Below are 22,912 nucleotides of genomic sequence, written 5' to 3' on the forward strand. Positions count from 1 at the left end.
CAGCACCACGTCACCTTTTGGTTAATTCAGAGCAGTAGAACGTACAACATACAGTAATGAGAAGCTTAAGAAGCAAAGTTTAAAGTTAGATCAGATAGGCATAGCCCACAATTCAATGCTATTCGATTGTAACCCCCAAACAGTGAGGAGTTAAGTAGAATGTAAGTGTGAATAGTTCAGTCTTTAGGATTTTTTTGAGTCATAAGTAGTTGGGTTACAATCTCAAAAACGAGCTGGGGGCATCTAAGGCCTTAGGGTTCTTCAATCCACAAGATCCACCTCCTTGTTTCAATCTTTTGAATGATTGTTGAGGGGTCAGGAGGGCAAACAATGATACAAGGGCCTAATGATTGGGCTTTAAGCGGTAACATTAGTGGAGCTTAGCCACAATTTGGTTGCCTGATCTGTAACCTTTCTTGGCTGGTGAGGTGTTTTAGAGAACTGTAGGCGAGGTTGCAGTAATCGAGAAATGCTAGGAAATCCATCCTCTGGTCACTTTGAAGAAGTGGAGGGATTTTGCAGAGCATGGCAAGCTAGAGACTGATACCTCTGACTAGTAGGTTGAACTTCAGGGTGAAGAAAGGTTCTGAGTCAAAAAGTTTCCATGGTTTCTGGTATCTTGGGAGATTGATAGAGGAGTTGCTATACTTTGAGACAGTTGAAAGAGAGCCAGGCTCAGATCATCCCATAACAAATCTCTGTGCATTCTTTCCATTTATGCACAAGAATCTTCACTTCATCTAGTGTAGTACCAGATTAATGCAGGAATTAAGGTTGATAGGGATGTCTGATGGTTGTCTTGCAGTTCATGAATTTGCATTACATCTGTATACATTTTGGCATTGATCGAAGACCTGACTTGTGATCGAATGTAAATGTTGAACAGCAAGCAACCTGCTTTGCCATTCATCTCACCTCCAGAGTCCAATACACATTTCTGGCTGACGGTAACAACCCTGCTTTCCCAAAGAAAATAGCCTTCCTGCTGAGCGCAGGAAGGGCAGGATGTTATCAACAATTGATCACTTAACAGGGAATAACCATCTGAGAGATGGACAGGTACGGTTGGCAGAACAAAAGACAGCCTTCACACTACCTTTTTAGGGTAGAGCGTGCAAAGTGATCTGTCCCTGGTTTAATCTCTCTGTGGGCTTTTAACCACGCCCATGTCACAGCCATCAGTTTGGGTGGTTTGTGGGCTTGCCTTTTTAAATTTGCTTGATTTAATTAATGAAAGGCATGCATATGTCATGCCTTTTCTGGTGTTTAGCCTGCCTCGAGCGCACCGGCCAACTACTCAAAATAGACAAGGCTCCATGTTTTCGGTATGGTTTTGGACTACTTTTTCTTTTTATTTCGTAGGCAGCGCGATCTCCCTGGGCAGTATTCAAGCGCTTTGCATGACATCCGCCCTGTTACATGGATATTTGCACTTTTGCTGGTTCATGGATAATTGCACTTTTGCCGGCTACATGGATAATTGCACTTTTGCCGATACGTTTGACTGAGAGTGAACTTCTGTCTCCTTTTGTGTGTCCCTTTGCGCTCATAAAGGCCGTCGGCTCACTTATGTGAATTTGTTTTACTTTTCATTTTCAGTTTATGTGGGAAGAAAAGTCCAGCTAGTTATGTGAAACTGTTTTACTTTTCATTTTCAGTTTATGTGGCAAGAAAAGTCCTTTTAGGAATCTACAATGCTAATAGCTTCAACTCGAGCAAACGCGAGACCCATTACATTGCAAATGCTTGTTTGACTTGGAGATGCCAAATGGAAGTGGGAGGATTTTTTAAAGCAGACATCTTCTAAGTAGAGGAATGATTTAGGGAATGCATAGGCACTTCTGATTAGTCATTTTAGATGTAAGACTTCTGGGATTCTTTATAGAATTGTGAAATGAAAGAAGGTGAGCATACATGAAGACAACTGAAAGGCTTGGGAAAGAAAAAGTTTCTTGTCATTGTTGCAGAGGACATTCTTGAAACAGGAAGAGTACACCTAAGCAAGAAAGTCCTGGTGGAAGAAAGACGGATCACAGACTCCTGGCTCCTGTAGTTACCCATGGACTGGAACCGCTGTCTAGGGGTCAAATGTCTGACCTTTTGTTTGTAGACTCAAAAAAGAGGACTCCAGACTCCACAAGTGCCCAGGTAAACCCAAAGCACTAGACCCTGCAGGAGCCATGTCTGAAGAGAGACCTGGTGCATTGACACCTGCCCTAAAGGCCAGCAGCCTGCTGGAGTTATAAGAAAGATGTTTTAGCAGTCGGACAGGGAAAGAGGTTAGACCCTGGGTGCCCTGAATTGTGATGCTTACTCTATATGTTCATTTTGTGTTTCAATATTGATCTTTTTGGAGCACTGTTGTGCGATCATGAGAGTAGAATTGTTGTACCTGACCTTACATTAGGTTTCTCAATAAATGCCATTTTCAAGGTTATAGTTTAACATCAGATCCAGTATGTACACATCACTATGTGCAGAGCATTAAGGCCCAGAATGCTTGCATTGCGCCACTTTGTAACCCCTTGCACCACATTATGCCTGCACCAGGTATAATGTATGCAAGGGGTCGTTCCAGCACTCGGGGGCCATAAAAATGTTGCAAAGGAATATATAAGATTCCTTTGCGCCATTTTTAGTGGCATTTTTAACGGCTGCTAAGTGCAGGTGTTAAAAAGAGGCTCCCATTGTGTTCAATGGGCCTCTGGGTGCTTTGCAGGATTAGCGTCATAATTGTTTATGCTAGTCCTGCGAAGCGCTGAACTAGCATCAATAATTATGATGTTAGTCCACCTGACTACTGCCATGGTGCGCCGTATTTTAAATACAGCACCCACATGGGGACGTTAGGGGGGCGCTAAGGGGCGCAAGAAAAAATCTGGGCCTAAGTATCTGTGAGAAACCCAAGGTCTGCATTTTTTAGTGAAGTCTTTTACATGTTTTGAACTCACAGGTTGAAGCCGCATAAGGTGCAGTTTTTGTTAACTTTGACTTTAGATGGAGTGTCATTTCCTTCGTTAAATTGAGGCCATGCACCCAGGGAACTGTTTCCAGGAAAATGTACTGAAAATGCTATAGAGGCTGAAGTAGCAGGCAGCTGAGCACTCGAAGGACGTATAGCATATGTCAGGGATGTTGGTGCAGCTCATGTCTGCTAGTGCGGTTCCACTCTCTCCTGCCCTCTCTGTTCCTTTATATGATCTGCACGGGTTGCAGCTGCTTTTCGGTGACCTATATGTGATTAATGTGAATTATCATATTGCTTTGTTCAAGAGTTACTGCACCTTATCAATTTGTTCCTAACTGAGAATATGGCACACACTCATGTTTTGCAGTAATTTAGAGCAGTGCTTTTTATCCAGACAAAATCGGCCCAACCCACAAAGTTCCAAGCATACTTTGTGACTAAAGTCTAACCAGTGTTCAGGGAACAAAGGTTCATTTTGTACCCCCAAATAATATCTGCATATTTTACTTATTTAAGCTTCATTATTTGTTCAGCAATAATGAGTTATGCAGTTGCAGTGTGTTCAGAAGATTCATATGATTGTATGAAAACATGGATTCATTTAGTTTCCTATTTAAATTTTTTATGTCAAGCAGCCTATATTTTTTGGAAGCATTAATTCTTCAGGTGACCACTGTCCCACAATGTATATGATTATGATAGTGTGAGATTTCCCATACGCATATTGTTCACTCTTCAGACAATTGTTGGTTGAGGTAATTACTCTTTATCACTCAGTATTCGTGAAAGATGCTCAGTCTTAATATACTATCATATTTAGTTTATTCGAAAGAAGGATATAGAGGTTCACTGTTAGATTTCTAATTGTTCTGGGGTGCTCCAAGGTTAAATGCATGTTCAGTTTTGCCTACGACGGTGTAGGTTTTATTTAACTGTATTGAAAAGCACATACATAGTGCACAGGAAATTTTGCATTAAAATGTTAGTGTTCCCCAAAATATGATAAAGAATCAGATTACGAGTGCTGAGGTTTTTACTATCCCAGAGCAAACACCTGTTTGTGCAGTGATCACAGTTACTAGTGCAAAGATTACCACACCAGATACCTACTGGATAGGATAAGTTGGCATTTACTGGATACATTTCCCTGTTCCCAGTATTGAGATTTCCAGATTTTGTTGTGGTAAACCACCAAATTTGCTTGTTTTATCCAATTTTTGCAAACTCTGAATAGGTGCAGTAAATATTGCATCCCACAACAGGTGGAGACGGCAAGGGGGGCACTAGTAATCAAGGCACCTAGCTAAATATCAGATTCAAAATAGGGAGTGGATGTGGCATAATGGCCAGAGCTGCCAGTTGGGAACTGGGGAACCAGGTTTGAGGCTCAGCATTGGCGCAACATCCTTTGATTCTGGGCAAATCACTTAGGGCCTGATTTAGGCCTTGGCGAGAAAATACTCCCTCACAAACGTGATGGATATCCTGTCCGTTGTATTGTGATCCCCATAGGAGATAATGGGATTGTAACACAGCAGGTGGGATGTCTGTCATGTTTGTGATGGAGTATTTCCCTCCGACAAGACCTAAATCAGGCCCTTAAGCTGCCCTTGTGTAATGTGTCCTTGTGTAAACAACTGGTGCTTATGTAAAGTACTGCAGTACATTTGTGTCAAGTTTGCGCTACATAAACCTAGAAACAAAAACTGTAGTGTAATAGCTTGTCATTTTTCTCAACAGTAGCTTATAGTAAAAGCATGAAGTGTAACCCAAGAAGTTAACACATCAACTATTGATGTCTGTATGCATCTCGCAAGTGATTGTGTTTAATCCCATGAGGCTGAAGCAAATTTATTATTCTGGGATTGCTGAATTGTTCTGAGAATGTTTCCCCAGCACACAGGTTCAGCCTGAGAGCCAAGGTAATGGTTAAATCAGGCAATGGTGCTTGCAGGGATGACTTTAGCACTTGTGGTACCCAGTGTGAAAATATTTGTTTGTTCCCCCCAATAACCTCCTTCTCCACGACTTTCCTTACTGCCACCCTCCAACAGTGCCCTTCCTCTCTTTACCCCTGTATTGCTGTTGTTTTAATGTGCTGCTCATACCAGGAAATAGTGTTGGAGCACTTTACGTCGCACACACAATATACAAAGACAATGAATCATACGTGGGTACATCAGTGTACAGGAAATGTTACATAAGATAATGAGGACTATCTAAACGAACCCTTTTTGACAACATTTGGATAATGAAAGACAAAGGAAAAAACCTGTTTAAGCCTATACCTTACAGTTTGCATACATCTCTCTTGATGACAGTTCAGAGCTCACTGTGCTATATTAGGATTGTAATTTATGAACTGCAAGTGGCAAAAGGATCTCAGTGACAGAAGTAGTAACCCTCTGAGCTATTTACATTAAATAGAATTCTGTCTTTTGTATGGTACACTACTTTACACAAGGCATAATATCCCTCTCTGCTACTTTATTATAAGCAGGGCCATTGGAATTATGCAAGGCTGCAGCCACATCTTTTTTTAGCATGATTAAGGATTAGCCACATTTGCCACATAATCTATAATCTGCCTCATAATCAGCAGATTTAAAAAAAAATATTGTTCTATCTGAAACAAATCAAAAGTTACTTTACACATAGTGTATGATTGCGCGCAATGGAAGATCCTTTGCATAGGTTAATCTGTCTTCTTTCAGTTGCTTATTTATGTATTTGGTAGTTAAACAGGTACATATGAGTCAACATCTTTGCCCAAACACTATTACTATTACCATCCATAAAAATTATAAAAAATAATGAAACAATATTATCAAAAATGTGCTGCATTATGCTGCATAATTTTCTTTTTATGCCAAATAATTTAGTCAACCTTGCCACATAATTTGATGCTCCCCTACCACATAATTCCAGTGGCCGTGGTCAAAACTGCTCCTAGACAAGATCTCTTTCTAGCAGGTATATTTATCACCAGCGTTATCTTTACCAGTTGCAGCCGGTAATTTTAGGAGGGAGGGGGCGGGCGGGAAGCACCCTCACACGCATTCATTCACACACGCACACACATCCATTCATTCACAACACTCAACATTCAAACACACATGCATGCACCAAACATTCATTTATAACCACACACACACACTTACCTCCAGCTCGGAGGTCCCAGAAGGGTTGGGACTGCTGCCTTCCCTCACTGGCTGAACTGAGGTCAGCCAGTGAGGGAAGGCAGCAGTCACAACTTTGTCACAGATTGGGATGGGGTCAGTGAGACTTCTGACTCCACCCCACTCTGTGACGAGGTGTCACTGATTGACTGGGCGCTTCAGGGCTTAAACCTGAAATGCCCAGGTCGGAGTCAATGGGTGATGATTCCCCTCTTCACTGTGGGGGAGAGCCTCGTGGCACCTTTGCTGAGCCGAGGAGGTCACGCCCGTAGGAGCAGTGACCTCTTCAGCCCAGCAAAGTTTGGCTCAGGCAGCCAGGAGTCTGCTCAAATCACGCATGTCTCGCTCCTGGCTGCCTGAGCTAAACATGAAGAGTGTTTGTCAGGCTGACCTTTGCTCAGCCTGACAGGCACTCTTCATGAGGGACAAAAGGTGGGGCCGTGGCTGATCTTTACTCTCACTAAAGCCAAGCCTATGTGATTGTGCACAATGTTGTTTTCCAAGTAGACGACAAATTGAATGTTCACCCATGGCTTTTCCCCCAAAGTATCCTTAGAAGAACTTGCACATTGAAAACAGAGTGGAAAGTTGGATACCATGTTATTTCATGCTCAATAAGATAAAAAATGCATGTTGCTCCCCATTGCAAGAATTACCACAGCCGTGTGGTAACAATAATACACCAGATATTTTTTGTGCAACGTATGTCTCACCATCCCAGAATAAGGGCAAACGGGAGACTGCGTTAGCATAATTCACAAAATGTGTAAACTCAATTGCTTCTTTGTCGGTCACAAGCAGTTGGAATAGTTTACTCAATGTTACTGGTTCTAAGATACAGCTGTCAGATACATAAAAAAAAATGGCAAATCTCTTAAATTGGTAAACACTACCAGAGAGTCTAGAGAGGATACTACTGATTAAAACTGGAAAGGCATTGACCCTGAAAAGGGTCACTGCGACAGCATTGACATTTGAACTGAACTTAGCTCTAGCTCTCCTAGTACCCCATTTCAGACTCCGTCTGTGGTCCACACCTACTGTGGGTGCCTCGACTACTTACTTTGTGTATGCTCATGCTTGTCAAGAAGACATGGTCAGGTTTGTGAACTACCATAGTCTTACAAGCAGTGTCCACTCAGGGCCTGATTTAAGGAAAGTTGCACTGCACTGAGTGCAGCGCCACTTTCCTTGGCCTCTTAGCGGCCCCCCCAACGCCACCATGTGTGCGCCTTATCTAGGATACGGCGCACCATTGCGGTAGTTAGGGAAACTAGTGTCAAACTTTTTGACGCTAGTTTGGAGCTTTGCAGGACTAGCGTCAACATTTTTTATGCTAATCCTGCAAAGCACCCAGCGACCCCATTGCAAACAATGATGTGCCTCCTTTTAACGCCTGCTCTGAGCAGGCTTAAAAAATGCAGAAAAAAATGGCGCAAACAAATCTGTTAGATTTCTTTGCGCCATTTCTTAACCCCCCACTAATGGGGTAATGCCCCCTTTGCATACATTATGCCTGGCAGGCATAATGTAGCACAAAATGTTACAAAGTGGCACAATGCATGCATTGCGTCACTTTGTCAATCTGGCACGGCACGTTTGGCCTCGTTGGGCCACATAAGCGTAAAAATAAATGAAGGTAATGTGGTGCAAGGAGAGGCTAGGGGCTCTTAAATCAGCCCCTTACTATTTAAGCCACACGCAGTCCCCCTTGCCTTCATTGCTATAGAGGGTTTGAAGAGAGCCGTTCCTGGTTCCTAGTGAGAAAGTGACAAACGGATCTACTGAATTTAGGCATTCTCCAAGGTAAACGTAAAACTCTGAATTTATCAATAGTATTTTCTATTCACTGATTGAGGCCTCATTGCTAAAGGAAGAACACATGGAAAGACTTCAAGACTTAGGGATGTTCATATTCATGGTGCACAACGCAATACAGCTAACATCGCATGGTCAGTGACTTCTTAAAAGGAACAGGAGTTGTACTTTACAGATCAGGCTGTTTGTTAAAAGGAAAGTCCATCCATAAAAGTATGCTATGTTAGAGTCTACACAAATATGCATGACTCAATGTCATTTGGGATTACCATATTATGAAGAAACAGGAATTTTAATTAGTGGGCGTTTTAAACTCATTCCATCTAGTAAATAGACAACAGTAATGGTGCCTTTTTTCTTGTTCAGGGAATTACGAGACAGGATCCGCAAGCTCTTTTTATCGGTGGGTTTCATCTCTATCAGCAAAAGGATCGGTACAACCCCACGAGAGATTGTAAAGTGATCTGTATAATGGTCTTAGTTAAGCTTAAATTCGAGCAGATCTAACGAATATTGTTTCTATGAACAGTGGCCAACCAAGTAAATCAAGCTCCCCGGAGATAGGCTTATGTGACCACAAGATGGTTGTGAAGCTTGCACAGCATGACAAAGTCACTGCCTTCACATGGGTTTTCAAATCCCATTGCCCTTTCCCCATCTGTCTGATCACAACTGTCCGTGTTCCTATCACGGAGATGGAATTAGACAGAAGAGGGTATTAGGATCTACACCACTCATGCAAGAACTCAACAATATTAGTGCACGGCGTGCATGACAGTTTTATATTTCTTTATGTTCCTTTTTTAACTCTCTTTCTGCATGTATTTGCATGTTTATGGAAATCCATCCACTTACCAGGGAGGGTACAAGCAGCAAAAGGGTTCACACCAGCAAACTCCACAGCTACTGTGTCCAAAGTCCCAATTTCTACTCAGTCCGGGCAAGACATTGACTATGCACCAAGGCCCTGGCCTCTCCTGTGCTACTGCAAAGCCAGAAAGGTACTTGCCATATTGCGATCATAGTGATGGATGTGGAGTGGACATGAGCATCTGCTGGCTAGGAAATGGACTGTAATCTCAATTTATATTGAGCAGGAAATGGCCAAAGATCGTTGAGACTTTCAGGCGTTCCCAAGCTCTGTTAGCTTTTTGGTGAAAGGTTCTACAACACTGTGTGTAAACCACAAAGCCACACAGACCACTTTCTCTGCTTCTACTTGCTGTTTATTTTCATAATCACATTATAAATTACTTCTTTTTTATAAAGTGTTTCAGTTCTCATACGCCGTATGCTTTAAAAAAAAAAAGCATCTCTTCATCTAATTTGAACATCCACAGTTCGAAAAAACTGGTCCTTCCCAAAGATTATATCTAATAAAATGGATCAGCAAGTTAAATATTTGTTACTAGCATCCAGGGTTAAATCTTAGTAAGATTGGGAAATGCGGGACTGATATTTCCTAAGAACCTTTGCAGTGTGCCCAGTGTGTCCAATAAAATAAAAAAAGATGAACTAATGTGAGTCAGTGACACTGCAATTTATCCAAGCATTGAAGTTTGTGCTTGATGTACAAAAAATAGTTTGAGAGAATAGCAACATGCTATTGGAACATTATAGAGGCATCAGGTCTAAACACATATTAGGTATTAATGAATTATCTGGTTGCACATTGGAGGGTGGAAAGGGGTTGCTGTAAACAAGAACCTCAGACGGCATATCCCTATGACCCAGTGCTGCTAATCCCAGGTGAAATTCTAGGCAGATATTGTTCCACCTGACTCAGAGTCCCCAGATCTCTGGGCCAAGAATGCACTTATTACATGAGCTCTCTCACACTCCACTTACCCTCTACACCTGCCTCTCATGTGGCGTGATCTGCAGGTTAATGGGCTCAGCGGAAACATCTCAGCCTTTCAACCTGGCAACGCGCATAAATTACCCTTAAACTGTGTAACTGTAACATTAGTTTTTTTTTCTTTCGCATAGAAATGGAAAAACATCTCAATTATGTTGATTAGAAAAATGTTTTTTTTGTATTTTAGTTGGCATAAGTTATTATATTTGCCAACAGTAAAATATATGATGTTTTGAATCTATCTATTTCTAGGACTTCCTCAACCTAAAGTAACTTGGTTCAGAAAAGATGGAACTCTGGGAAACCAGTCTTTTGTGCTGGCTAATGGGACCCTTCTTCTTAAGAATATGTCATCTGAAAGGGAAGGAATTTACACCTGCAGAGCGGCCAATGCTCTTGGAAATGCAGTAGCGATGTCCCACCTCCGCTTATCTGGTAAGCATCCAAACCTTTAGAAGGGGCATATTACTTTGGTGCAGTTTTGTAATCTGTTTGACTTTTTAGCACTCTTCACTACATAACAGAGATGCAAAGGTCAAGATGGTGCTTTGACAGTATACTACATGACTGGACAACTTATATTCAGCGTCAGTGGAAATCTGTGTTGGGTAAATGAACAATAAATCAGCTGCTTTGTTTAATGATTACAGAGACTTTCCCTGGATGGAGCAACTCCCACTCCTTCATTCCTGTACATCTGCGATCCTAATTTAACCAGATTGCTTTGCCAAGTGTTTGTTTGAATAGTGCCTCTTTATCATTAAAAGCCACTCGTGCATGGCATATTTTTTACTGTTCTACTCGCTCTCAAGTAATACAGACATAATTTAGCGCCATTTTATGCCCCAGTGTTATAAATTACATGCCAAGGACCAACTAATTTATTTTAGCCTTCATCGCTGCCCCCTTTAAGCTGAGCACATACCTGCCATTGAAGTATTGGGCAGTATCGCTCGCTCAGAGAGCATCATTTTGCCTCGCTTTCTGTCCTTTTTTGCAGACATGTCCACAGGAGATCCTAAAATATTGTTCAGAGCAGTTAATTGGGCAGCGGTAAACTTAATTTGGGTTGGTGGCACATGCAGAGGGGCATAAGGAAGATGCAAGTGCCATGGGGATGGGCACTTTGGGTGCTCGTAATTTCTAATCTTATTATCTGGCCACACAACTTCAGAGGCTGGCCAAATTGTTCATGAAAAGTGAGATCTGCATAATACATTTATGTGAGCTGCTCGATTGCGGGTTTAGTGAATCCAAGGACATTATTTGATATGATTGGAGAGAACAAGCATCAAAAACATCTTGTTCAGACACTGCTGGTGGTGACAGTAGAGAGCCATCCGGACTCGCCGTTAGTGATTGCGCCTAAGCCCAAGCAGCCAGGGGCCATACGCCTCTGTGTGGACATGCGTCTCCCCAATCAAGCCATCCGGAGAGAGCGCCACATTACGCCCACTATGGGCGATATAATAGCGGATCTCAATGGCGCATAGTGGTTTTCAAAGTTAGACCTAAACTCTGGCTACCACCAGCTAGAGCTATAACCAGACAGCAGAAACATTACTACCTTCTCGACCCATGTGGGGCTGCGGCGTTACAAAAGATTGAGCTTTGGGGTGTCCTCAGCAGCGGTGGTGTTTCAGAATGCCATCTGAGAAACAGTCAGGGCTGTCCAGAGTCATCAACCTAAGTGATGATATCCTAATTTACTCCGAGACATGTGTGGAGCACCATCACCGCCTGAGAGCCACTTTGCAGAGACTCACGGACACGGGTCTCACACTGCACAAACGAAAGTCTGCGTTCTACCAGTCCTCCATTGATTTTTTTCGGGTATATCTTCTCAAAGGAAGGTCTACAAGTGGACCCGCGAAAAGCCGACGCCATCCGACAAGCCCCGACACCCCAGAATGTCACTGAAGTCCGAAGCTTTTTGGGGATGGCTACGTATTGTGGCTGATTGATACCTCAGCTAGCCAAGATGGTAGAACCACTCAGACAACATTCCAGGAGGTGAAGGTGGCGCTGGTCGACAAATCGACCATGGCGTACTTCAACCCCCAGAAGCCGACAGAGGTCGTGGTGGATGGTAGTCCGGTGGGGCTGGGTGCGGTCCTGTTGCAGGAACAGCGTCATCAGGGGTGGGCCCCAGTGGCATATGCTAGCAGGGCCTTGTCGGCTGTAGAGACCCGTTATGCCCAGATTGAAAGGGAAGCGTTGGCGATCCGATAAACGTGCAAGCATTTCCATCTGTATCTCTACGGACAGGATTTCCAAGTGGTGACAGATCACAAGCCATTGGTCTCCCTATTTGCAGGGACCATGCGCCTGGCTCCGCCAAGGATCGAGCGCTGGGCTGTCCTGCTCCAACCTTATCAGTTCAAAGTCATCTACAGGCCTGGCGTGAACAACCCAGCTGATTATCTGTCCAGGCATCCTTCCACAAGCACACTCGATGAATCCGTAGAAGGGGATGAGGAGAGCACCGAGAACTTTGTGAGTATGGTGGTACAATCAGCCTGCCCAGTGGCTCTGACAGTGACAGACATTGCTGAGGCGGATTAAACTGATCAGGTGCTAATTCGAGTCAATGAAGCGCTCAGCAGGAGGCGGTGGAAACATTCCCTAGGGGGGGCAAAGACAACTGACCTGGAAGAAAAGGCGGGCATGCAAGGAATATGGAGGGTAAGGGACGAACTATCAGTGGGCAGTGAGGCTCTTGTCCTATGAGGGTGAAGAATAGTACTGCCTCGCTGTTCGTGGAGTCAAGTGGTGAAGCTCGCTCATCAGGGCCACCAGGGAGCTGCCAAGACGAAGGCACGGCTCAGAGCCAAGGTTTGGTTCCCGGGCATGGACGCAAAGGTAGACTCTCTGGTTGGGAGTTGCCACTCGTGTATAATCACCTCTTTGGAATCGCCTGTTTGTCCAATAGTCACTGAACCTCCCAGCCAGAAATCATGGTTAAATCGGAGTATGGACTTTGGGAGTTTTCCCGATGGAAGACTAACGGTGGTTTTGATTGATTCTTACACTAAGTTTCCCATCATAGAGCTGGTGGCATCCACCTCTTTTGAAAACGTAAGACCACTGCTGGACAACACTTTAGCGGTTTTTGGGCTTCCTGACGAGATCAGAAAGGCAATGGGCCACCTTTTCAGGGACAAGAGTTTAAATCGTGCCTTGACAAGCTTGCCATACGTCACCGCAAAACCATGCCATACTAGCCCCAGGCTAATGGGGATGTAGAACGGTTCCTGAGGACCATCAACAGGGCACTGAGAATTGGGGTGGACCGAAGGGAAGATGGAGAACACTGTCTGCATCAGTTCCTCAGAGCCTATCGGCAGACACCTCACAGTATGACTGGCTGTGTCCCAGCGGCACTGATGTTCAAAACAGCCCCATGAGACTGTATTCTGGCGGAGCCCCACTGGGAATCTCCAAACTGGCCATAGAGGCCGGCTGATAACAAATCAAAGAGCGAACGTGAGGAGGAGAACCAGTCGCTGCGGTCTTCAGGTGGGTGATTGGGTGGTCGTGAAAAACTGACGATCCGGAGGAAAGTTTCAGACACCGTTTGAGGCAGAGGCATGGGAGGTAATCACGGTCTGAGGGGCCATGGTGACCACCCGCCAGGGTGAACGACGAGTGACGAGAAACGCATCTTATTTCAAACGAGCTGGTGTCGTGCCAGAAACCGAAGAGCAGGAAGAGGAAGAAGAGGGTGCTGTGGCTCCAGAGGGTGGAGCAGATGGACCGGGCGACATCCAAGTGGCGCTACCTCATATGGGGGTAAATCGGCCGGGCGAATTGAATGATGAGGTGTTGACTGGTCAGAGTGAGAAGTATCATCTCCGACCCAACCCTGCACCTAGCAGACGGCTGAAAGACTTTGTGTGTTGAACCTTGGTCGTTCAAGCAGGGGTACTTGAACGACAAGGACAGTGAACAGAGACCTCCTGACCAGGAGTGCACCTTGCCATAATGAACCCAGTATGTGAAGAGACTGGTGCAATGCAGGAGTTTGTTTCGTAGGTACAGTAGATTTTATTGTGTGGTTTCTTTCATTTCTCTCTCTCCCTTTTTCTTATTAAAACATGGGAGGGATGTAGAGAGCCATCCGGACTCTCCATCACTTTCTTGCTGTCAAGGGTCACGAGGGTGACCACGTCAGCAAGGTTGGCGGGAACGGGTGTCGTGGGGCCCCTGCAGTGCCCATGCCACTGGCATGGGCACTGCTGGGGCCCCCTAACAGGGCCCCATTGAGATTTTCAGTGTCTGCGTGGCAGACACTGAAAATCGCGACGGGTGCAACTGCACCCGTCGCACACCAGCAACTCCGCCGGCTCCATTCGGAGCCGGCATCCTCGTTGCTGGGGCTTTCCCGCTGGGCGGCCTTTTGGCGGTCGCCCGCCAGCCCAGCTGGAAAGTCAGAATGACCGCCGCGGTCTTTTGACCGCAGTACGGTCTTCTGGCGGTTCCCGCCAGGCGGGCGGCTTCTGCCGCCCGCGGGGGTCAGAATGACCCCCATAGTTCTCTAAAAGTACATTGGGCCAGATTTATAGAAAGTGGCGCATCATGTCATGATGCACCGCTTTTCTTGAACCCCTTTAAAGCCACATTTGTGTGTGGCGTATTTATGATACAGCGCACCATGGCGCACGTTAGGGAACTAGCGTCAAAACGTTTGACGCTAGCTCTACTCTTTGCAAGATTAGCACCAAAAATGTTGACTCTAATCCTGCAAAGTGAAAGGAGGCCCATTGAAAACAATGGGAGCCTCATTCTAACTCCTGCTTTAGACAGGTGTTAAAGATGATGCAAAAAATGGTGCAGTGGAATCTCATAGATTTCACTGCACCATTTTTCTGGGCCTCCAAATGCCATGACACCCCCCTTGCATACATCATGCCTCCCAAAGGCATAATTTAGCACAAGGGTGTACAAGGGTTTGTAAATATGGCGGGATGTTTTTGCCATCCTAATGCAACATTAGCGTAAAAGAAATTATGCTAATGTGGTGCAAGGTGGTGCTACGGGCTTCCTAAATCTGGCCCATGGTCTCAACCCCTCAGTGGTTAAGCCACAGAACAGCCAAGCTAAACTTAGAGAAAATGTGTAAAGTGTTTAGCTGTACCAAAACAATACAAATATCAAAGTATAACTGAATTAATACCCCATAACCAATTCCTAAAAATCAAGAAACAATAATATGAAAAAATAACACAAAAATGATTATAATCCAATCTGGGAAACAGAAGAAATGAATTTAACAATGTGTATAGCTAAAAAAGAAACATCACGTCATTTATGGTTGTGGTTGACTGGGATCTAAGCACAAGATGAGGCCTATCATGATGCACCGGACACTGGTTAAGTCTAGTTGGTCAATCTGCTCAAAGAGTTTACCTTCTGATCTAGTCATGTTTATGTAAGTAGAAATCGACCGGAGGAGCAAGGTTCAAGGATGTATCTGCCTAAATTCTCTCAAAGTCAGAGAGCCATTGGATGAGGTCCTGCTGAAGGAAATGATTTTGATGGGAGTAGATTTAGCACACACAAAGTCCATTCACCACCTGAATTTTATGCCTGGGAGGCAGATATACTGCCCAGAGCAAATACAAGTTTTCTGATTTCTCTGGGGATGGGACTGTTGGGATCTCAGTCTCCACAGCCAGTTATTCCGACCCTGGAGACATTGACTCCAGAAACTGCAAAGTCCGACCCCTGCCTAATTCAGCTGGAGGAAGCAGTAAAAACTCCCCCAGGGGAAGTGAAAGGGTCTCTTTCAACTATAATGTAGCCTGGGATCGAAAGGCCCCTCTTCCATTGGTTTCACTTATCACTTAACTGTAAATGGGCTTGCCTCGCCCTCGTCCCCTTTAACTTAATAAAGTTCATGGATCTTCCCAAATTACCCTTTCCTGAGATATGATGAACAGCATACCTCACACCAAGGCCATCCTGCCAAAAAGGTCAAAGTCATTGTCTCTGCTTTGCTTCACACCCCCTCAGAGGGTCAAACACGGGCAACTGTAGTTAGGCTAATACTAATGAGTCTGCTGGAGCTTCAGGCAGGAAAAGTATAACTTTTGAAAATTCACTTTTCCTACATATTTAGCAGAAATATAATGCCCCCACTGGTTTGGATTTTCAATAAATATCGAAAACAGTGGTTGTGTGAATTGTGTAGCTTTTTCCAAACAAAAATTACAAAAAAGTACTTTAATTGTGCTAAAGCATTTCTCATAGAAAAAGCCACAGTACCTTTGCAGTGAAAATAGCTTTTGGATACTAGTCCAGTGTAGGAACATGCAAATCTGAAATTCTTCCACCTTCCACTGTTGAATATCATGCACCCTACCATGTGGGCTTCAAGACCCACTTTGGGGTTACTTATGTAGGGCCTGATTTAGAGTTTGGCACACAAGGTAACCTGTTGCAAATATCACTGAGTACCCTGTCTGCCGAACCCTTGGTTTGCCCTCATCATTTAGAGACGGGCAGATCTTAAATATTCTGTCAACTGAGCACTTGTTGGCTCCATCAACCAAATGGGAATTTGTCCCTGAAAAATAGAAAAAAGTAAAAAGTTTGGTAGATGGGCACAAAAAACTGAAGGCAACCAGCAACCAAATTTTTTGTACATTCAAAGGAACGGCCATAATGGTGGTTCCTTTCAATGCCTTACAGAAAAAGAGGGATGAGAGGCGAAACCTTCAGACATTCTCCCAGTGTCAAAACAGTATGCACAAAAGGTGTGGAGGAAAAGACATTGCTCTATGAGTCACAACCACTTTGGTTGTAATTTTGTAAATATTTTCTTGTAATTCTATTTAGGACTGTTGTGTTGGAACCTATTTGGGGAATTACTCCTTATGGAGTAGGTGGTCTCACACACTTAACAGTTAATGCTTCGTCATAGACCACCTATCCCGACCCTAGCAGGACAGTGCCACCAAGGAAGACTCAACCTCACAGTGAAATACATCCAGAGGGAGTTCTTAGATAAAGTTTTCTGGATAATAATGGGATCCAGTTGAATTAAAAATGCCTAGCGGACAACCAGTGATAATACACCTTTAATAGTTGTGTCTGTTGGTAATGTTAAAGGCCAAGGCTTTGTCTTAAGACAGTGTGAGTCATCATACCCAGATATACAGCTGATTTATTTTTTCAACCTACCTAACAGACACTACCCAGTCCTGCAAACTGTAAATCAGGCCTGTAATATCTAAAAGTAGGTTTCCCTCCTGTCAAAATTAGTTATGTTGATAGATCTGCATGCAGGTTTAAATGCTGCAACATTTAGGATACACATTAAGGCCTGAAGCCCTGCTATACTGAGAACAAGAAGGTACACCCTGCATTCCAATGGAGCAAGGGTTATGAAGGCCATAACTAAAACAATGTTCCAAAGGCAATCACCTAGACAAACGTTCATACATTCACAGGAAAATTCTGATCCAAGACCCTGCTGCCACAATCAATGATTGTGAAACTTTTCAATTTAATTATTCCATATTGCATGAATAAGGTGAGAATTCCAGAAAGGTGCTACATGTAACGGTGCAGTAAAAATAAAAATAATTGAACAATCTGCAGAACATATGCAGTGCACATAATAAAAAATGTCTTAATCAGCAAGACATCAGTTTCTTGTTCAGGGGCTACCCAAATGACTTGAGGATGCAATATAATATATCATAACCCCAATCTGTGAAGTCTTTTGTATACTCTTTAATTTGAGGAATGCCAAGATAATAGTTATACAACTTTAAGGTGCCATCCAACATGTGAATAAAGCTAAGCTGCAACCAATGAGTGATACATTGACAGTAGATTTACATAGGAAACTGGCTTACTCTGAATATTCCTACAAAGTCCTACATCTTCGGCTACACCATCGAGGTTTCCAGGAATATAAGATTCAAACTAGCAGTGGTGGCTGCTGCCAATCCATAGTAGTGGGACAGGGAGATGTTAGGGGAATAATAATACATTTTGAAAAAAACGTACCTGCAACTCCCAGTCCTGCTGCTGGCTGCCTCGGTGCTCCTCTCCCACTGACAGTCACTGGGGCACAAAGCACAGACTCACCACCCAATCCAGACGCTTCTCTCATGCTATACCAATCATGGTAGAAGAGCCGGGATTGGCCTGAGTGTGCTGGTCTGACGCTCGCTCAGGCACAGGAGCCTGTGCCATTTCTCTACCCAGCTGTGCAACACAGTTGGGTTTGAGAAATGTAAGGGCGCATGTCGGTTTGTCCATCCTAAGATGGCCGGCCAAACTGAGGTGCCCATCACTACTCCTACCTCGCATGGCCAAGCCCCACATTAAATTCCATGGCTCAGTCAGTCAGTACAAAATAAAATGATTATAAAATAGTTTTATCATCATTTTATTTTTCACTGACTGACTCTGAGCAGGGTGCGACGATCCTCCACTATAAAGGAGGAGCCACCCTTGCACACTAGTACAATTCGATATAAGACTTCACACTTACATGACTACAGTGTCTATATTGCAAATTCCCAATCACAACAGAAACTTGCCAGAGATTCAGTACTACTGACGAAGATTTTTATTGTATGTTATGGAAGTGTCCATCCATAAAATTGTTCTGCTTGGCAGCCAGAAAACATGAAACAGAAATTACTGACATACCTCACATTTATAAACCTGAAATTTGTGTTCTTCGTTTCATGCCCAGACCAGAAAAAAAGAAAACATTAATGTAAAATGTTTTAGATCTGGCATAATTGCTGGCCAAAAGGCACATCACAATCACATTGAGCCCCCCTTGTGCTCCTCTCTCTCCATATGAATGAAACAGTTGCTGAAATGGGCAGAGTGTGAGACTGTCCTTGAAGACCAGAGACACAGTAGTAAGGGCACATTGTTAGCTACCTGTGACATTATTGCAATAGGTTAAGCTGACAAAAATGATGGCATGGCGCATCTGAGTAAGTGTGACCCAATAATGCCCACAACTAACTACTTAACACATGCTTTCAGAGACTACCAAATATCCACTTATACTTCTGTTGAACTGTAGATCTTTGAAATTGTTGCTAAAGATAGAAAGATAGAGGACATATATTACTGATGAGAGACAAAGTTTTGCTGAGACCTACTTATCTATAAAGTTTGTTGAAAAATTAAGCAACAAAATAAATGTAAAGGGAGTGCAGGTGACATAAGTAGTGACTGCGTGATGAGAACTCTTCCTTCCTGCACCACCTTTTATCAGATTGCTAATTATTTGACACTGTTTTTTTGCAGGTGTGTAGGATATGCTTAGTCAGTGTTTAAGTGCACTAATAAACACCTGCATTGGCAAGTGTGAACCCTTTATGACTCCAGTCTGTCAAGGTGTCATGGTTGATCCACTTGAGGAAGAATCATCTACTGCAGAACCTGTAGAGCCCACCCACAGGTCATGAGATATCCCTACTGTAAGGGGTCAATGCTAAACTAGGAGATAGACATACCGCCTCATATTCTGTACCTCACTTTGTACTGTATTTCAAAGGCCACTGTATTTCTCTTTGTTTCTTTGCTTTTGATGTCCCAGGACAGTAGTATGGTTAACAGTATAAGTCAGTATATAAGTTGGAAGCATTACATTGCTAGAACAACTGAAATGGTTGTTCTGTAGGGCTGAAAACTTGTGAAGATGGGAACAGGGCACAATCTACCTGTTTAGACGTGCTGTAGAGCAAATTGGACCACAAATCCACCCGTCTGCTTCTATTCTGTTCCGGACACCCCAAGCTGCCTGAAATGCACACTGCTTGACCTTTCTGAACTGCTCAAATTAATAATTTCATAGTAGTTTATGGACTGCTATGTAGTTATGGCATCCACTTAACTTTTTATGCCCCTTGTAAACTGGTAAGAATCTGATGAAAATGGGGAATTCATTCTGTGATTTGTAACTATATAGCACAAACAAAAAAGGAATTGTCGCCGAACCCTGGTGTTGAAATTTCAACTGAAATATTTAGAGCCTCGTTTACAAGGATTTTGAGCCACCGTAGCGTCATTTTTTCTGACGCTGCAGTGGCGCTAAATTAACTCCAGATCTACAGTGTACCGATATGGGCCTCTAGCATCACCATTTCTGAGCTAGCATCATTTTCCATCAGCAGCGGATCTTGCTGCATCAGATAGCGACATTGATATGTAATGTAGGTGTTCCCTCCTAAACAATTACGTATATACAAACTTTTTGAAGAATGACACGCGTCTAGGAAAAGTCACACTAACTCTGACAAGCAGCAAAATGTTAATGCCTGGTCAGACCAGGCACCAAAATGACTCAGGCACAGGTTTATAGGGAGAACACATACAAAGCACTTGGGCAACCTGGAAAACAACATGGACCTACTGCTGTTACAACTCGGGGCACAAAGGAGAGCAGCACAATCCCCAACATCATCACCATATCATCGAGCACCACCACAGTCACCACCACCCAGATCACAGAGGCAGCTCAAGAGAAGGGAGTGCTTCTATCACCAGTGGGCATCCCTGATTGCCCTCAGGGAGGAGGAGGCCATCACCTTCTACTGGCTGCGCCGGGAGTCAATCATACTGCTGCTCTGCCTTATTGTGCCGTAACTGCAGGCAACCGTTGAGCGATCCACCACCATCACACTGCTGACCAAGCTCTTGGCTGTACTACCTCCTTGCATCTGGATCCTTTCAGATCACAGTAGCACGAGTGGGTGGAGTATCACACTCCTCCCTGTCTTCATTCCTGCCCTTTGTTCTGGATGCAGTCATCTGCCTCATACCCCAACACATCCTCTTCTCCAAAACCCAGCAATTGCAGTTGGAAATGAAACACGGCCGTCTCCGCAATTGCTGGGTTTCCACATGTTCTCAGAGCCATGGACTGCATGCATGTGCTACTTGTGCCACCTGCAGCAACAGAAGACGTGCACCGCACTGGAAGCATACACACTCAATGAATATGCAGGTCATCATGGATCATCGCGGCTTAATCATCATTGTGCTGGCCAAATACCCAGGCAGCGTCCATGACGCATACATCTTTTGCAACTCCATCATCAATCAGAGGTTTCAGGATGGACAGTACAGGAATGACCTGCTTGTAGGTAAGCAAACAGCAAGTAACTAGCAAACACAAAAACAAATAGATATGGGGGCACAATACACAGATCACTGTCTGCCTGCACAGATAGGAACTGCACAATGAGGCATGTCACACATACATGCACTCTGCTTCTGTACACATATCTAATGCAAATCACCCTGACATACAGGTGAAGACATCTCAAGCCACTTTTGCACATGTTGCATGATGTAAAGGCACACACTCATGAGTGGCAGACAAGAATTCTGCTCTATATCTCTGTACGAAAGGGAGGTGTGCCATCTACCATGGGGAGTGACCACATGCAACACACATGGGACATCAGCTATGTCATGCCGCATACATCAGGGATGAGGGGCCTCAGTTACCAGGCCCTTGTGCAACCTTGTGCCACCGAGTAACATTTGTTTGATGCTCCACTGGCACAGTGTGCCACACCATATTTACAAGGCCATGCAAGCCACCTTGTGTGACTTATCATGGCCTTGTAAATATGGACAACTTACATGCATAGCACTGTGTAAAAGGGCTGTTTCATGGGTGTCACTAGGGGTATACCCATGCAACACCCATGGAAGACAAAGCTAACTGACGTATTCAAAGATTTACAGGTCTGGAAATATTTCACAATTTTACACAATCTCAGGGCTGGCCCAAGAGTGATGCAACAAGGAGAAATATCTTCATCACTCCCCATACCTTCCTCTTCCTATGTGTGCTGCGTTCTGCAGCACACATAGAAAGAGGCAAACATCTCTTTGATGGTTTATGTGCAGGAAGGTGTTCCTTCCTCCACAAAAACAATCATCCACACAATGCCGGCACCCTTGCACAATGGTGCCTGCCTGCCTGACTGCCTTGGCTCCAGGCATCAATTTGTTCATCAGTGCAGGGATAGAGGACAGAAGGTGCCATATCTTGTAGATATGGTGCATTCCTGCCCTTACCTGGTGATGCATGGCAGCACAGCAAGGCACCTGCTGCCCTACCCTGTGCCATGGGCTTCTAAATGAGGCCCTAGGTGCTAGACGAAAAATTAACGCCCATGGCCAGGTGACATATAACTGTACAAATGTCTAATGTTATGTCAAATAACTCGCATCGCACATGTGTGAAGTGTAATGCTACATACAGACATCACTCTTCATGCTACTGAGGCAGCAGCCTTGGCTGGAAATTGCGCCTGCATATACAAATTCCATCTTGAAAGCTACAAAGTACACCTACAACCCCTGATGCAAATGTGAATGTGTACTCACGAGGCAACTTGTGTGTAAGTCCAATTCTATGGACCCGATATTGGCATGAGGACCCAAGTAATATGTACCAGTTTCCCTCCTTAGAGATGTAGTACAGTACAGTGCAGGAAGGTGTGTAACTGGACTACGGATTGCCACACACAAATCTGTAGGATACATGTCTTGTGTGCAAAGATTTGGTACAAATCTGTCTCACATGTACACAATGTTACAACACCCTGACATGCAAACATGTATTGGGAAATGGCTGTTGTCACACCATGTCTCTCTGTAGGGATGTGTGACAGCATGCTGCATGGATGGCATTATGTCAACTGTCATGTACAATGTAGGATAATCAAAGGCATGGGCAAATGTAATGCAGGACAGTACCAATATCTGGGGAGGAGAATGGACCCATTCATATGTCTGCCATAAATGGCATGTCACCACCAACCTAGGCTGTACATACAAAAAAGACTCACAGTCACAATCTGTCCCACCACACATGTAGTGGCAACACAAAACATTGAGTGGACAAGAGTGATGGGAATCGAACACCATCCACCCCTGCTGCACAAATATGCCCGTCAAGAAGCTGATTTGTATGATATATCTGCCCATGCACTACATTGAACCTCACATGCAGTGAGTGAACAGGCCCCTGGAATGGTACTACACTGACATGAAATACATATCATGTGTTCATAATTGGGAGAAGTG

General features: G+C 44.0%; 1 protein-coding gene across 2 annotated transcripts in view; it reads left to right on the forward strand.

Annotated features, from left to right (window-relative positions):
- The window catches only part of ADAMTSL3 (ADAMTS like 3), a 2,197,206-nt gene that overhangs the window by 1,965,770 nt on the left and 208,524 nt on the right, over nt 1–22,912 (forward strand). For both annotated transcript variants that reach the window (XM_069222572.1, XM_069222573.1), the window contains exon 24: nt 10,076–10,258. In XM_069222572.1, the coding sequence (XP_069078673.1) occupies nt 10,076–10,258 (183 nt within the window). The remainder of the gene's footprint in view (nt 1–10,075; nt 10,259–22,912) is intronic.

Source organism: Pleurodeles waltl, chromosome 3_1, assembly GCF_031143425.1.
Source record: "Pleurodeles waltl isolate 20211129_DDA chromosome 3_1, aPleWal1.hap1.20221129, whole genome shotgun sequence".
Lineage (NCBI taxonomy): Eukaryota > Metazoa > Chordata > Amphibia > Caudata > Salamandridae > Pleurodeles > Pleurodeles waltl.